Source organism: Mytilus californianus, unplaced genomic scaffold (genome assembly GCF_021869535.1).
Source record: "Mytilus californianus isolate M0D057914Y unplaced genomic scaffold, xbMytCali1.0.p SCAF_49, whole genome shotgun sequence".
In the NCBI taxonomy this organism is placed as follows: Eukaryota; Metazoa; Mollusca; class Bivalvia; order Mytilida; family Mytilidae; genus Mytilus; species Mytilus californianus.
This window is the reverse complement of record NW_026262700.1, coordinates 1,108,351-1,125,468: the sequence shown is the minus strand read 5'-3', so window position 1 is coordinate 1,125,468 and position 17,118 is coordinate 1,108,351. Positions and strand designations below refer to the sequence as shown.

Here is a 17,118-nt window from a genome sequence, read left to right as displayed (position 1 = left end):
TCTCTACTGAGGTACTTAGAGGATCAACTAACCTAGCAGTGATGGGAGAGCTTTGACAATATAAATGATTTAATGAGTGTCTACGAAAAGGACAACTCGGAGTCGGGACCGTATATGAAGACAATTTCGGGCCTGACATTTTGTGTAGATATGCATCTTATCCATTGTTGAAGATTGGAATAATCATTAGATTTATATTTCTGATTGTTAATTTAATTTGATTATGACTTTAGGCAGAGGCATATATACTACATACATGGTTCATAGTATGTCTCTGCTTCAGTAGGTTAACTTGGAATGAGATTATAATAAACGAATATAATAATATTTTGTGCCTTGTAGAATTTCTGTTACCGTCGGTGTTCCAAAATGGAAATCATAGTACACAGGGAACACCAAGGGATATTTCGTAGAGGCGGTTCCCGTGTGATTAAATTTAGTTTGATAACCAACGCCGAACGGATATCTACTGTCTCCGTTCCCGATTTTGATTTGTACAGTATAAACGGGTTGCACTAATGACAGGACGATTGCCCGGATAGTGACAGGACGATTGACCGGATGAGATATAAATAGTCATAACTTTTTTGTTATTCGGTAGATTTTTTTAATATTTGTAGACCTTAGAGATATAAAAATATATTTTATGAAAATAAAACAAAATAAATGAAAAATTTTTTTTTGAGCAAATAAAGTTGACCGGACGGATTTCACACTCGCCGATATACGCTATACATATATTCAACTTGTCGACAACAGGTGTTAATATCTCTTTTGTTTTACAATATTTGTCGATGAAATTAAGGAATCTGTGAGAATAATAAATATATAATACGAAAATATAAACTTTATAGTAAACAAAAATGTTTTTCTGCAAAAAAATTGACCGGACGGTATTGACATTCGCCGATGTACGCGTTGATTATATTGAACTGATCAACAAAAAGTGTTTATATTTTTTTTGTTTTACAATATTTTTACATGAAACTAAGAAATCTACGAGATCAATAAATATATGATATGAAAATATAAACTTTATAGTAAAAAACATTGTTTTTCTTCAAAAAAAGTTGACCGGACGGAACTAACATTCGCCGATATATGCTTTAAATATATTGAACTGATCGACACAAGTTTTAATATCTCTTCTTTTTTTACAATATCTGTCCATGAAATTAAGGAATCTTGGAGATTAATAAATATATTATACGAAAATTTAATCTTTATAGTAAAAAAAAAAATGTTTTCTGCAAAAAAAGTTGACCGGACGGAATTAACATTCGCCGATATATGCTTTAAATATATTGAACTGATCGACACAAGTGTTAATATCTCTTCTTTTTTTTTATAATATCTGTCCATGAAATAAATGAATCTGTGAGATTAATAAATATATTATACGAAAATAAAAACTTTATAGTAAAAACTTTGAGCCCAAAATGTTGATTTGAGTGAGTTCACTAGAAGTACTTATATTTAATTAGATTAATCTAATTTAGACACTTGTCGTAATCACCAATCAAGCCAAATAACATGTCATTAAAGTTTTCACACCTGAGACATCAAATACATTTAATTGAATTACCTTATATAATCAGTTGGCAATTAGAATTTTTTGTTTGTAATAACGATGTAATTTTGAAATAAAAGGTATATCCTGCTCGAAATTTCCACTTCCACCTCCCCGTTGGTGAGCAGGGGGCAGAATAATTCTGGCAGACGGAAGGGATCGGCTAATAATTTGTTGCCGCAATTTTTACTATTTGAACAAATATACAATTCCATTTGTTCTAAAGTAATATAAACTATTTACTCTAAAGTTAATATTTTCATATAATATATTTATTAAAAATATTGCAAAAAAAGAAGAGATATTAACACTTGTGTCGATCAGTTCAATATATTTAAAGCAAATATCGGTCGAATGTGAAATCCGTTCGGCCAACTTTTTTTTTGAAGAAAAACATTTTTTTTTACTATAAAGTTTGTATTTTCATATCATATATTTATTGATCTCCAAGATTCCTTAATTTCATGAAAAAATATTATAAAACAAAAAAAATATTAACACTTTTTGTCGATCAGTTGAATATATTTAAAGCATTTATCGGCGAATGTTAATTCTGTCCGGTCAAATTATTTTGAAGAAAAACAATTGTTTTTACTATAAAATTTATATTTTCATATCATATATTTATTGATCTCACATATTTCTTAGTTTCATGTAAAAATATTGTAAAACAAAAAAAATATAAACACTTTGTTTGATCAGTTCAATATAATCAACGCGTACATCGGCGAATGTCAATACCGTCCGGTCAATTTTTTTTTGCAGAAAAACATTTTTGTTTACTATAAAGTTTATATTTTCGTATTATATATTTATTATTCTCACAGATTCCTTAATTTCATCGACAAATATTGTAAAACAAAAGAGATATTAACACCTGTTGTCGACCAGTTGAATATATGTATAGCGTATATCGGCGAGTGTGAAAACCGTCCGGTCAACTTTATTTGCTCAAAAATATTTTTTTTCATTTAACTTGTTTTATTTTCATAAAATATAGTTTAATATCTCTAAGGTCTACAAATATTAAAAAAATCTACCGAATAACAAAAAAGTTATGACTATTTATATCTCATCCGGTCAATCGTCCTGTCACTATCCGGGCAATCGTCCTGTCATTAGTGCTTCCCAGTATAAACATTCTGGGAAACGAAAAGAAATGAATTATGATGACAATATGAAGAAAATACTCATACTTTTTTGTTTCATTTCTTTGACAGAGGTAAAGTTAGAACACTTAAGATTACAGTTATAATACTTTGTTATTTCTATGACTATGAGTGTATGTACGTAAATTCCTCCGTTATTCGAAGCACTCGAGATCCCCGAGAGCTGCGATGACACAGTGGAACCTCGTACACTTTATGGAGATGTGTCACTAACTAATATACAACCCACCACCACGGACAATCCCTAACCCAACACCTAGGGAGTGTAAGGACACCAGATAGTCTGTTATAATATTATGGTTGGGGAAGCCGAAGTACTACATGTACCAGTCCGAGCTCAGACATAAATAAGTCTAAATCTGCTTTTGACTCATACTCATAGTGGTCTAAATTTGTAGGTTTCAAGATTTGTCTTCCTTTAATTTAAGACAAATTATGACTTCAATAAGTCAGTTAGTGTTAAGCAAGAAATATTTGACCTGAATTAAAAAGTTGCAAATATTGACTCCTACAAGTCGATAAGTTACCAAAATTGGTCAACTTCAAGACCCAAGCATATTTAATAAAAGGTCAAGAATCTACGTGAAATTATGACAACATTGAAAGAAAATGCTTTGTCTTCTAAAGAAAATATGCATGAGAGCCTAAAAAAACAGAAATAATGTTTATTTACTTTACAATGCAACCATATATAACCACACAAAATGAGGAAAATAATCTTATGTTAAGGAAAAATGTTCAATTAGATAATAAATTAAATATAGATAGCTCAGGTCCTTGTGAACTCTCAGACAGGTTTATGATGTCATAGGTGGTGCACTTTGGCCACAGAAAAAAATATTTCTTCTCATGAACATGATGAACATAAATAGACCTAAACAAGTCTGTCATTTTCTGACTTAAATAAGTCTGAAAATGAAAAGACATTTTCATGATAAATACATTTTTTGACTTCTGTAAGTCAAAAACAAAAAATGACTTGTTTATGTCTGAGCTCTGACTGTGTACTAGGAGAGAACCATTGGCCCTCCGTAGGAAAAGACGGTAGAATGATTTTGTGAGAACTCCAAAACACTCAATATGAACCCAAGAACCAATAGATATAACCCGAAAACTTTACTGTTTATGTAGTAATACTCCTTTTATAGATAACAAAATTCTATGATTTTGAGATATATATCTTATTATATATAAGTCAGGGTCTCACTAGACATATTCAATAATTAGCAACAAGAAGCGACACTAAGAATAATTTACTGACAAGAAGAGTAATTTAGCAACAAAAAGACTATTTTAGCGACAAGAAAACAAATTAGCGTCAAGAAATTTAGATATAATTATTTCAAATAAATAAAGATCATTAATATATAGAAACATGTATTCATACATGACATATAAGTTTGTTTTTTGATATACATGTATTTTAATTACTTTATCATACTGATAGAACATTTGTTCAAGAAAAGATCTAGAGGTTTTTATTATCGAGGATATGTTTAAGATGTCGTAGGAAAAATGGGACACCAAATCAATCGCCAACTGGGTGAAGATATAGTCACCAAACCACAAAGACTAAATAGGAGTGGATTTAAATGTGGGCCATTTTCTGCATAAAATGAGTCGTCCAAATAACTTTATTATAATTAGCATCTGTTTATACAAAATTGTAAACCAAATTTACAATGTGTTCAGATAAATATGAACAATATGCATAACTGAAATATTCACTTGCAGGGGAGCTATAATCTGACATTTACTGATATACCAAAATGCGGCCTCAGTCAAGCCAAACTGAATACTATATTTGAAATACTAAAATATCTTTGCTTTAATAGGAATATTTAAACATGACCAAAAGAATAAATAAATTTACAAGTACCTGTAGCGGCGACTCTCAGCATCCGCCCTTCCTGATATATATTGATCAGTGACTAACTTCAAAAAGTGCTTATTAGTATATATATATATGGTTAATATTCCCGCGCTTTGAGTTCATGCATAGCTCATGCCATTTGAATATAAATATATATCATTTAAATATTAAATTATAGTATCGCATTCACTTTCTATAGTACTCAATTTAAATATGTGTGTTGTGATTTAAATATTCAGTCCCTATAGCCAAACATAGCGTACAAAGCTATAGTCTGTTTCTAAATACACAGCGCAAAACAATTTGCCGTCAATCGTCAAGTAGAATATAAATATGAAATATGAATATGATATGAATGTGAAACATATAACACTGAAAACACAAATAACATAAAACATTTTTTTTTAATGAACAGCTATTCAAAAGACCAAATGACAAGGATGTGAACAAATAGTAAGCCATAAAAGCCCCTGACATAACGGAATGTGGAAAAAACTCTGTAAAAATTATAAATAAATGGAGCAAAATATATAGCATACATATATTCTGTGACAAAGATAATATATTTACAGTTTACAGGATATACATATTTAAGTGATTGAAGGAATGAAAAAGGGGGGGAGGGGGAGATAATTTCTTTGTTCTCTGATTTTTAAGCCATTCTGTATGGACACTTAGTATAATCAGATGATTGAGGGATTAGCTTATTCTGTATGCTCTCATATTTACATTATTTATTTATCAAGATAACTTTACTGTTGTGACACCATGTTCAGATTCATAAATACTTTAATTATTTTTTTTACTAAAATTTCACTACAAGACGCAGCGCTACTAAATGCAACAACATTTGAAAGTTTATAAAACAGTTATAATACCTTGTAATTAATTGACTTTTTTTATAAACTTATTGTTTTGATAGTTAAACCTTCTTGTCGTTAAATTCATCTTCTTGTTGCATCTTGACACTTGCAATGACTTGTTGTCGCTAATGAGTGAGATGGATATATCATTTTTGTTGAGCCTGCAAAATATATTTTGCTAAAGTGAGACATAGCCATCTTAGATTCCGTCGTCGGCATCGGTGTCGTCAACATTTAGGTTCAGTCTATGGTTAAAGTTTTTTTAAGACATCAATAAATTTGTCAATCCTACATGGAATTTTATGAAATTTGGACAGAAGCTTGTTTATGACCAAAATACAGTATCCAGAGCAAAATTTAAAAAATATTTATTTACATTTTCCCGTATTTTACTGATAAATGGACTTAGTTTTTTTTACAGTTAACATTCAGATTCAGTCTGAGGTTAAAGTTTTTTTAGACATCAATAACTTTGTCAAACCTATATGGAATTTTATGAAACTTAAACAGAAGGTGTTTATGACAGTATCCAGAGCAAAATTTTGAAAATATTTATTTTTATATTTCCATATTTTACTGATAAATGGACTTTGGTTTTTTACTCAGTCTGAGGTTAAAGTTTTTCAGTCATCAATAACTTACTGGTAGTCAAATCTTCAGGTAAATTTATGAAATTTTGACAGAAGGTTGCTTACAACCATTACCCAAAAACAGTATTCAGAGAAAAACATGAAAAAAGTTGAAATTATTTATTTTTATTTAACCGTATTTTACTGATAAATGGACTTAGTTTTTTTACAGTTAACAAGTAGATACATTCTGGGGTTATAGTTTATTACACATCAGTTACTTTGTCAATCTTTCATAGAGTTTTATGAAACTTTGGCAGGAGGTTTTTGTCTCGCCTGCGACGAAAGTCGCAGAAAGTGAGACATAGGTATTACTATCCGGCGACGGCGGCGTAAACTATTTGTATAAAGCTTTATATTCCAGAAGGTAGAAGACCTGGATGCTTCATACTTTGTATGCAGATACCTTATGTTACGAACTTTCCGTCTGTCATATGTCCAATGTCCTTGACCTTATTTTCATGGTTCAGCGACTGCTTGAAAAAAAAGTTTAGTTTTTTTGTTATGTAAATTTCTCACTTATTATGAGTAAAAGGATAACTATATTTGGTATATGGGTTCCTTGCAACGTCAACATGTCCATCAGACAGGGTTCACCTGACCTCAGCCTCATTTCAAGGATCAGTGATCAAGGTTAAAGTTACGTGATTAGGTCCGTCTCTCAGATACTACAAGCAGTAGGTCAGCTATATGTGGTGTATAGAATGATTATAAGGGATACATGTCAGTCTGGCAGGTTTCATCTGACCTTGACCTCATTTTCACGGTTCATTGGTCAATGTTAAGTTTTTGTGTTTTGGTCTGGTTTTCTAATACTATAAGCCATTGGTCAACTATATTTGGTGTATGGAATGATTGTAAGGTGTACATGTCTGTCTGGCAGGTGTCATTTGTCCTTGACCTATTTTCATGGTTCATTGGTCAATGTTAAGTTTCTGTGTTTTGGTCTGTTTTCTAATACTATAAGCAATAGGTCAACTATATTTGGTGTATGGAATGATTGTAAGGTGTACATGTCTGACTGGCAGGTGTCATTTGTCCTTGACCTCATTTTCATGGTTCATTGGTCAATGTTAAGTTTTTGTGTTTTGGTCTGTGTTTCTAATACTATAAGCAATAGGTCAACTATATTTGGTGTATGGAATGATTGTAAGGTGTACATGTCTGTCTGGCAGGTGTCATTTGTCCTTGACCTCATTTTCATGGTTCATTGGTCAATGTTAAGTTGCTCTTGTTTGGTCCTCTTCTCAGATACTATAAGTTATAGGTCAACTATATGTGGTGTATGGAATGATTGTAAGGTGTGCACGTCTGTCTGACAGGTTTCATCTGACCTTGAGCTTATTTTCATGGTTCATTGGTCAATGTTAAGTTTCTGTTGTTTGGTCTTCTTCTCAGATGCTATAAGTAATAGGTCAACTATATTTGGTGTATGGAATGTATTTTATTATTTAACTGCTGATTACTTACATTGAAATAGATTATTTTATAAAAATCTTTAAATAACATTAATAATGATAATAAATAATAAAAACTTTTAAGGGATCATTACTAAACCGTGATTAACAAAAACATTGGAAGGTGTGAAAATGTTAAAATAAGGTCACTCATGCATGAATGTTTACCTAACATAGAATACAGTTCACTCTGGACAGTCCCTTCATAAAGATTAATTGGCTGAATATGTACAGATTGGTTTATCTCACCTTGACTTCATGTTCATTCATCATTAAAATGTTAATTTAATGTAAAGCTTATATAAACTTATTTTTTTTACTTTCAACATAAATTCAATTATGAACACTAAAACAGGCGAGACATTTCAGTGTGTCCACTCTTGTTAATGATTAAGAGATAATGTGTGAAGCAAACCTTTGAAAATGTATTTTATTTTTCATTTTTAGTATTTTTCTGATAGATGGACTTTGTTTTTTAACAGTTAACAACATGGTTAACATAAATTTACACAGTCTGGGATGAAATTTTTTTGACATGATAAATTTGTAAACCTTCATGGACTGTTATGAAACTTGGACAGAAGCATTCATGAGACACTGATCTTCAAGTCCAAGAAATAGCATTTAAAGAAAATGTTTGAATTTTTTTTTAAATTCTGTATTTGACCAATAATTGGACTCACTTTTTAAGTCAACATTACACTTTTACACTGACAGCAGCAATCGCAGGCGAGACGCAGGGTTCTGCGGTGCCCCTTATGAATTTTTACTCAATAAAAGTACAACATCATATATGATTTATGTATGTCATATAAATAAGAAGATGTGGTATGAGTGCCAATGAGACAACTATTCATCCAAGTCACAATGTGTAAGAAGTAAACAATTATAGGTCAAAGTACTGCCTTCAACAAGGAGCCTTGGCACACACCGAACAGCAAGCTATAAAGGCCCAAAAAGACTAGTGTAAAACAATTCAAACAGGAAAACCAACGGTCTAATCTATATAAAAAACGAGAAACGAGAAACACTTATGAACCACACCAACAAACAACAACCACTGAACAACAGGCTCCTGACTTATTTACATTTTGTGTTTGTGTGTCTTTTATGCAAGTTTCTATCTGGACTCGGGTGGACATGATTATTCAAATTGATTCTGGACTACTTAAGGTATGCCTGTGCCTTGTGCATGGAACCTTTGTAGTTTAAAATTTTTATAATAACTTTATTGTTTGAAATTTATAACATATACATGATATATATAGATAATAGTTGTCTACCTTTTGAATAACTACATTATCCATATTGTTATACAAGGAACTTGCATACAAGACACACACATTGAATTTCTGAAGTTAAATTGTACTTTTGATAAGTAGAAATGACAAATATCTCACATTTATAGTCATAACTGTCAATAAAAGCAGTATTGCATCTTATAAAATTGTGTTTTGGGTTAATATCTACGTACATGGAGGGATATATATTTGCCTCCCCATGCCGCTAAACTAATATTCGCTTGATAGCAACAAAAACACATCTACTGCCATGGCACATTTATTTAGAAGAAAGACAGATTACATCACATAACAAATATGCATCATCACAGAAAGGGACACAACTTTCACGACGTTACTATAAAAAGACAATACATATATATGCATAACATTATTGGTTCTCAGGTTCATTTTGTACTTTTGGGAGTTCTCGAGATAATCGTTGTACCCAGGAAAAGACAATAGAAGAAAGATCTTAAGATTAATCTCCAGGTCAAAGCAGGGGCAACTTTGACCAAACGAGGTTCCAAATTAGATGTACCTATTCTATAAAACTCTGGTCTGATGTGTATATGTCATGTATGTGGGTGAAAACCACCCTTCTAATGTATTGAATATAAGAAATTGATCTGCTTGATGGTTTATATCAATATTCATAAAAACATATATATTCATGATTATTATATAAAATGTGGAAAAATCTGACACACTGAATGTTCTGTCCTTGACCTGTTGGTCAGGTTATTCTGAACAGAGTCTGTACAAGTCTTTTCAAGTCATAGATACTTGGCGACAGGACAATTTTCATGACTTTTTAGCCCTGCCTCTTTCTGTCTTTTTTCTAAAATCTTATTTAAATTTTTTTTTCTTAATTTCAATTATTTTTGCATTTTTCTGTGATATATAATAACACAAATATACTAGAAATTACATGTATTTACTATTTACTATCAATTCCTAGTTTATTATCCACAGGGTTCACTGATAATATATAGCATGTATAGAGATAAAATTGAGAATGGAAATGGGGAATATGTCAAAGAGACAACAACCCGACCAAAAAGCAGACAACAGCCGAAGGCCACCAATGGGTCTTCAAGCATCGAGAAAATCCAGCACCTGGAGGTGGTCCTCAGCTGGCCCCTAAATAGAATTGTGTACTAGTTAAGTGAAAATGGACGTCACACTAAACTCCAAAACATATAAATGAATTAAAATTAAAAAACATACAAGATTAACAAAGGCCAGAGGCTCCTGACTTGGGACAGGTGCAAAAATGCGTCAGGGTTAAACATGTTTTGTGAGATCTCAACCCTCCCCCTATACCTATAGCCAATGTAGAATAAAGAAACACATAGCAATACTCACAGTAAAACTCAGTTTAAAAGAAGTCCGAGTCTGATGTCAGAATAGGTAACAAAAGAAACTAAGCAAAATGACAATGATACATAAATGAACAAAGGACTACTAGCAATTACTGACATGCCAGCTCCAGACCTCAATTAAACTGATTGAAAGATTATGTCTTCATCATATGAAAATCAAGTACAATCCCTCCCGTTAGGGGTTTAGTATCATACCATCATAAAATATATCTCATTTTTGTCGAGCCTTCGACTTTTGTCGAAAAAGCGAGACATAGCGATCCTACATTCCGTCGGCGGCGTCCACAAATATTCACTCTGTGGTTAAAGTTTTTGAAATTTTAATAACTTTCTTAAACTATCCTGGATTTCTACCAAACTTGGACAGAAGCTTGTTTATGATCATAAGATAATATTCAAAAGTAAATTTTGTAAAAAAAAAATTCCATTTTTTCCGTATTTTACTTTTAAATGGACTTAGTTTTTCTGCCAGTTAACATTACATTCACTCTGTGGTTAAAGTTTTTGAAATTTTAATAACTTTCTTAAACTATCCTGGATTTGTACCAAACTTGGAAAGAAGCTTGTTTATGATCATAAGATAGTATGCAGAAGTAAATTTAAAAAAAAAAAATTCTATTTTTTCCGTATTTTACTTATAAATGGACTTAGTTTTTCTGCCAGTTAACATTACATTCACTCTGTGGTTAAAGGTTTTAAAATTTTAACAACTTTCTTAAACTATCTTGGATTTGTACCAAACTTGGAAAGAAGCTTGTTTATGATCATAAGATAGTATCCAGAAGTAAATTTTGTAAAAAAAATATTCCTTTTTTTCTGTATTTTACTTATAAATAGACTTAGTTTTTCTGCCAGTTAACGTTACATTCAATCTGTGGTTAAAGTTTTTAAAATTTTAACAACTTTCTTAAACTATCTTGGATTTGTACCAAACTTGGACAGAAGCTTGTTTATGATTAAAAGCTAGTAACTAGAAGGAAATTTTGTTTAAATTTTGTTCCATTTTTGCTGTATTTTACTTATAAATGGACTTAATTTTTCTTCCAGTTAACATTACATAGTCTGCAGTTTAAGTTTTTAAAACATTTATTAGATTCATAAACTATCCTGGATTTTTACCAAACTTGGACCGAAGCTACTTAAAATCAAAAGATAGTATAAAGAGGAATATTTTTATTAAATTTTTTCCTCATTTTTGTTGTGCCTGCGATTAACAGCAAATGTAGGCGAGACACTGGGTTCCGCGGAACCCTTAAGAATTTTGTACCTTATCACCTATTTTACCCACGTGAATTCTACGATGAATCCCAAGCTTTATTAATGAAATGTTTACTTTCCTTCGGGTCAGTGGGCATGATTTGGTTCCACTATCATTCCTCTTTTCAAGAAGTCAGCACTTTTTTGTCGAGCCTGGGACTTTTGTCGCAGAAAGCTCGACATAGGGATAGTCATCCGGCAGCGGCGGTGGCGTTAACTAACTTCTTCAAAGCTTTATATTTTAGACTTTGTATATAGATGCCTTATGTTACGAAGTTTCAGTCTGTCACATGTCCATTGTCCTTGACCTCATATTCATGTTTCAGTGACTACTTGAAAAAAAAGTAAAGATTTTTTGTAATGTTAATTTCTCTCTTATTATGAGTAAGAGGGTAACTATATTTTGTATGTGCGTACCTTGCAAGGTCCTTATGCCCGTCAGACAGTTTTCACTTGACCTCAGCCTCATTTCATGGATCAGTGAACAAGGTTAAGTTTATGGTGGTTAAGTCCATATCTCAGATACTATAAGCAATAGGTCTAGTATATTTGGTGTATGGAAGGATTGTAAGGTGTACATGTCCAACTGGCAGGTGTCATCTGACCGTGACCTCATTTTTATGGTTCAGTGGTTATAGTTAAGTTTTTGTGTTTTGGTCTGTTTTTCTTATACTGTATGCAATAGGTCTACTATATTTGGTATATGGAATTATTGTAAGGTGTACATGTCCAACTGGCAGGTGTAATCTGACCTTGACCTGATTTTCATGGTTCAGTGGTTTAAGTTAAGTTTTTGAGTTTTGGGCTTTTTTTCTAATACTATATGAAATAGGTTATTAAAACTGTATTTGGTGTATGGAAATATTTTATAATGTGCATGTCAGTCTCGCAGGATTTATTTGACCATGACCTCATTTTCACGGTTCATTGCTCAGTGTTAAGTTTTTGTGTTTTGTTCTTTTTTCTTAAACTATAAGCAATAGGTCAACTTTATTTGTTGTATGGAAGGATTGTAAGCTGCATATGTCTGTCTGGCAGGTATCATCTGAACTTGACCTCATTTTGGTGGTTCATTGGTCAATGTTAAGTTTTCATGGTTAAGTTTGTTTCTTAGATTCTATAAGCATGATAAGCAAAAGGTCAACTATATTTAATGCATAGATTATACATTTGTGTATGTAAGGTGTACATGTCTGCCTGGCATGGTTCATCTGACCTTGACCCCATTTTCATTGTTCATTGGTCAATGTTTAGTTTTCTCTGTTAGGTCTGTATCTTTGAAACTTTGGCAAATAGCTATAGGTCAACTATATTTAGTGTATTGAATGATTGTCAGGTGTACATGTATTTCTCGTTTGCTTTATCTGACTTTGACCTCATTTTCTTGGATCATGTTAAGTTTATGTGATAGTTGTAGTAAAGCTTTATATTTAGAACTATCAACATGATATCAATGGTTAGTAAAGAAGTCTAGACATTTCAGCGTGTGCACTCTTGTATGAAATTTGACGTTTGTTGGTAGCCTGGCATCCGGACTGAATTACTGCGCATGTGCATGTTCTATAATCAAGGAATATATCGATTGAATCATTAATTAACTGATTCACGATGTTAATCAATAACTTTTGGATTATATTTCCTAATTTTTTGAAAATTGCATATCATATGAAACTAAAAATAATTTTCAATAAATTCGTGGCAATATGAATATTTCCCGCCATGTGTCACGAAATGATGCTATCCCATAATGCATCATTCTAACATCCAATTGAGGAAACCATGTCGTTGTATTCCGCTGGCTCTACTGTCCAGCAGTGAGCCAGGTCCCCAGGCTAGTCTGTCGGCAAACAACTGTTGCATACCAAATATATTAGACATATTAAATTAGCCTAGTCAAAATTGAAAATATATTTCATTTATAATGTAACTGTTCTGAAAACTGTGTCTTTGTAAATATTCACATTCTAATATAACATTCTTCAAACCCATTTAAGTACACATCTGTGGTAAAATTTGAATAACTATACATGTATATTATATGTCAGCTGATTGGCAACAACTAGATAGGCTGTTCTAATCATACTCACATGTTGTATGCTTTCATTAATGAGTTACCAGATGCCAATAGGTGTAAATGACATCGATAAACTATGATGTAATCATATAAGCATTCTATGGGAAAATGCATGAAAGCCGTCAAAAAATGGAAGCGTAAACAAAATATGACATGTATGATAAGAATTTGTAAAAAGCCTATTTTCTTAAATAAAAGTAGGATAAGGCAAAAAAAAAAAAATATGTGTGATTACGGTCACCCGAATGACCCTCATTTTATTGCCGTGACCCTAACTTATTTTATTGCCAATTTTCTGAATTTCCTGGAAATTTCCGCCTTTTCTGTCACCGGTACCATCAGTCAGGGGACTTACTTAAATGAGTGATTTTCTAAATCACTGATTAAAGTAACTTTATGTCCATAAAGGTTGGAAGTAAGAGTTGTATTTCTTTGATAATCACCTATTTAAGTAGTACAAATTAATCACTAGACTAAGTGATTTAATTTTATTGTAGCTTTAAATATAGAATACTAATGATCCAGGGACTAATTATGTTGCTAAAATTATCAGAACCAACATCTGTGTTGATAGGATGACTGGGTCATGTCAGGTGATGACCTTGTACTAAATCTAGGATAATGACATAAAAATCACTTGTTTAAGTATCATTATTTTAATAACCCCCACTAATTTCAACACCCCCCCCCGAACAGTGAAATTTTGATCGCGAACAGTAGAATTTTATTACATAATCTATAAGATGAAACCTTGAATTTTACAGGAAAAATACTCCCACTGCTGGGAAAAATCTGTTAAGAAAGTATCAATTCATTATGTAAAGCCATTTTTATAGCATTTTTTCAACTAAAATAGAATTTGCAGCTAAATGATTGCATCAAAGGCATAAACCTTGCTGCTTAAAAGAAGCAAAAAGTTTATTTTTTTCAATTTTACCAATGAAAATATATTATCTAAACCTATGTGTTTAAAATTTTGGTAAAACTACAAAATCACAATTTGTGACAAAACTTCGAATTTGCTACTTAAATAAGTGATTTGAAAATCACTTATTTCAATAAGTCCCCTGACTGACCATATTTACCGTTTTAAACAACAATGGCGTCCTCCATTGAAGAAAACTAGCTGATAGACACCATTACAGTGTCTTCTGTTTCTCTGTATGTAGTTAATTGTGTCAAGAAACTACAATTGAACTCCTCCCCTCCCCCCTAAAAAATTACCGACCTACCAACCCTATTTTTTTCAGCTTGTGACAGTAAACTCACATATTTTTTTTCTTGGCCTTATCACTTAAATACGTCCAAACCTGTACAAGTATTTTACTAATTCAATTTTCCTCATCTTTGACATCAATATTAACATTGTGTTAAATTTCGGGAACAGCAAATATTTGCCATCATCTAGAGCGTTTTGATCCAAAGGAATTGCAGACTTTGTCCTATTTAAATAGAAATAATTCATGGGGCTTGAATTCATATTGATTTTACCACAGGGTGGCCCTTTTTGCTTAATATTTTAAAATTCAAGCCACCATGAATTATTTCTTAATTCTAATATGATTTTAGAATTTAGAAATATTTCATGGTGGCTTGAATTTTATTAATATGACATTCATTAATTCATGTGAGTACACATCTATGGTAAATATGAATAAATTTTACAGTAATCCTGGTAATGTCATGTAATCACCTCTCTTCCATTTTATTTTTTTAAAATAATTAAACAGTTATTGGTTATTTCTAAGTAGCATATACATGATATAATTATATAAATAAGTCATCAGTATGATTTATGAAATAGATTCATTCTGTCACTGACGATGTGTCAATGTACTATATATATATATGGACTTATATCAGAATTAGAAACCAAAACACAATTCTTCCTCAATCCACGAAAAATTAGTATCCACGAAAATAAATGAATCCACATTAGTTTGTATGCCCCACCTAGGGGCATTATGTTTTTCGGTCTGTGTGTCCATTCGTTCATCCGTTGGTCCGTCTGTCCGTCTGTCCGTCCGTCTGTCCCGCTTCAGGTTAACGTTAAAGTTTTTGGTCTAGGTAGTTTTTGATGAAGTAGAAGTCCAATCAACTTGAAACTTAGTATACATGTTCCCTATGATATGATCTTTCTAATTTTAATGCCAAATTAGAGTTTTGATCCCAATTTCACGGTCTGCTGAACATAGAAAATGAAAGTGTGAGTGGGGCATCCGTGTACTATGGACACATTCTTGTTTATATACACCGTACATACTTTATATTAAATCATAATATTTTTGTCCTTTTTTAAACATTTTTCAGGCAGCTGCATCAACAAACAACATTGGTTTGGTATATGGAAGACAGGAAGGAAAAACAGAATGGTCAGATCCTGTCTGTCTGACGTATAATCCTCAGTACTTAAGTATACAGAATCCTCTTCCATCACAGGAAAAAAATGCTGTAAGTTAGGCCACATCAAACAGATTTTTGAATTTTTTTCTTCTACAAAAAATTTACTAGGTGGTCTTTTGGTAGAGTGTTCACCTTGAGTTCAGGAGGTCATGGGTTTGAAACCCGTCCGGTTCAAACCAAAGACTTTAAAATTGGTATTTACTGCTTCTCCGCTAAGTATGTGGTATTAAGGACATAGAGCAAAAACTGGTCGGCTCAGAGTCAGAATAATGTGGGCTGCTGTGGTGACATGTCTTTCTGCAGACTGTTATCTTGTGAACTAGCAAGTTAAAAATCCGACTCAGCATGTCGGTCTAGTACAAAGCAGGGTTAATATTCATATTACATGAACATGTTCTCGTTTTGAATATGCATTTAATTTGCCCACTGGAAGTTTAACAGCCATTCATTATCATCATCTACAAATGTACTACAAAAAATTAGGAGGGAACTACGAATCTGACCTTCCTGAAATTAGTTCTCGGGCTTCATTGTAAATAATATGATACACATCCTCATTTGGTCAACTTCATGTTTATGGAAGACTTACACATAATGACCACATATTCATTTTTTTTGTCACATTTTTAGCTCACCTGGCCCAAAGGGCCAAGTGAGCTTTTCTCATCACTTGGCATCCGTTGTCCTGCGTCCATCGTCCGTAAACTTTTACAAAAATCTTCTCCTCTGAAACCAACCAAGATGGCCGCCATGGCTAAAAATAGAACATAGGGGTAAAATGTAGATTTTGGCTTATATCTCTGAAACCAAAGCAGTTAGAGCAAATCTGACATTGGGGTAAAATTGTTTATCAGGTCAAGATCTATCTGCCCTGAAATTTTCAGATGAATTGGACAACCCGTTGTTGGGTTGCTGCCCCTGAATTGGTAATTTTAAGGAAATTTTGCCGTTTTTAGCTCACCTGGCCTGAAGGGCCAAGTTAGCTTTTCTCATCACTTGGCGTCCGCAGGGGTTAAAAAATCCACTAGCCCGACGCCCGGGACTAGACTTTTACACTTCGGGCAATTAAAACTTGTAACCAAATATGCCCGACAGACTAGTAACAAATAATTCTTGGCATTTCCAAAATAGTAAGTGGAAAATCCCCTCATCACTATT

The 17,118-nt window shown here is 32.3% G+C and overlaps 2 protein-coding genes across 3 annotated transcripts in view; both read left to right on the top strand.

Moving 5' to 3' along the window:
* The window catches only part of LOC127700167 (signal peptide peptidase-like 2B), a 231,364-nt gene that overhangs the window by 16,414 nt on the left and 197,832 nt on the right, over positions 1 to 17,118 (top strand).
* The window catches only part of LOC127700156 (signal peptide peptidase-like 2B), a 70,138-nt gene continuing 55,725 nt past the window's right edge, over positions 2,706 to 17,118 (top strand). For both annotated transcript variants that reach the window (XM_052203575.1, XM_052203574.1), the window contains exons 1-2: positions 2,706 to 2,792; positions 15,868 to 16,008. In XM_052203575.1, the coding sequence (XP_052059535.1) occupies positions 2,730 to 2,792; positions 15,868 to 16,008 (204 nt within the window). In that variant the 5' untranslated portion in view covers positions 2,706 to 2,729. The remainder of the gene's footprint in view (positions 2,793 to 15,867; positions 16,009 to 17,118) is intronic.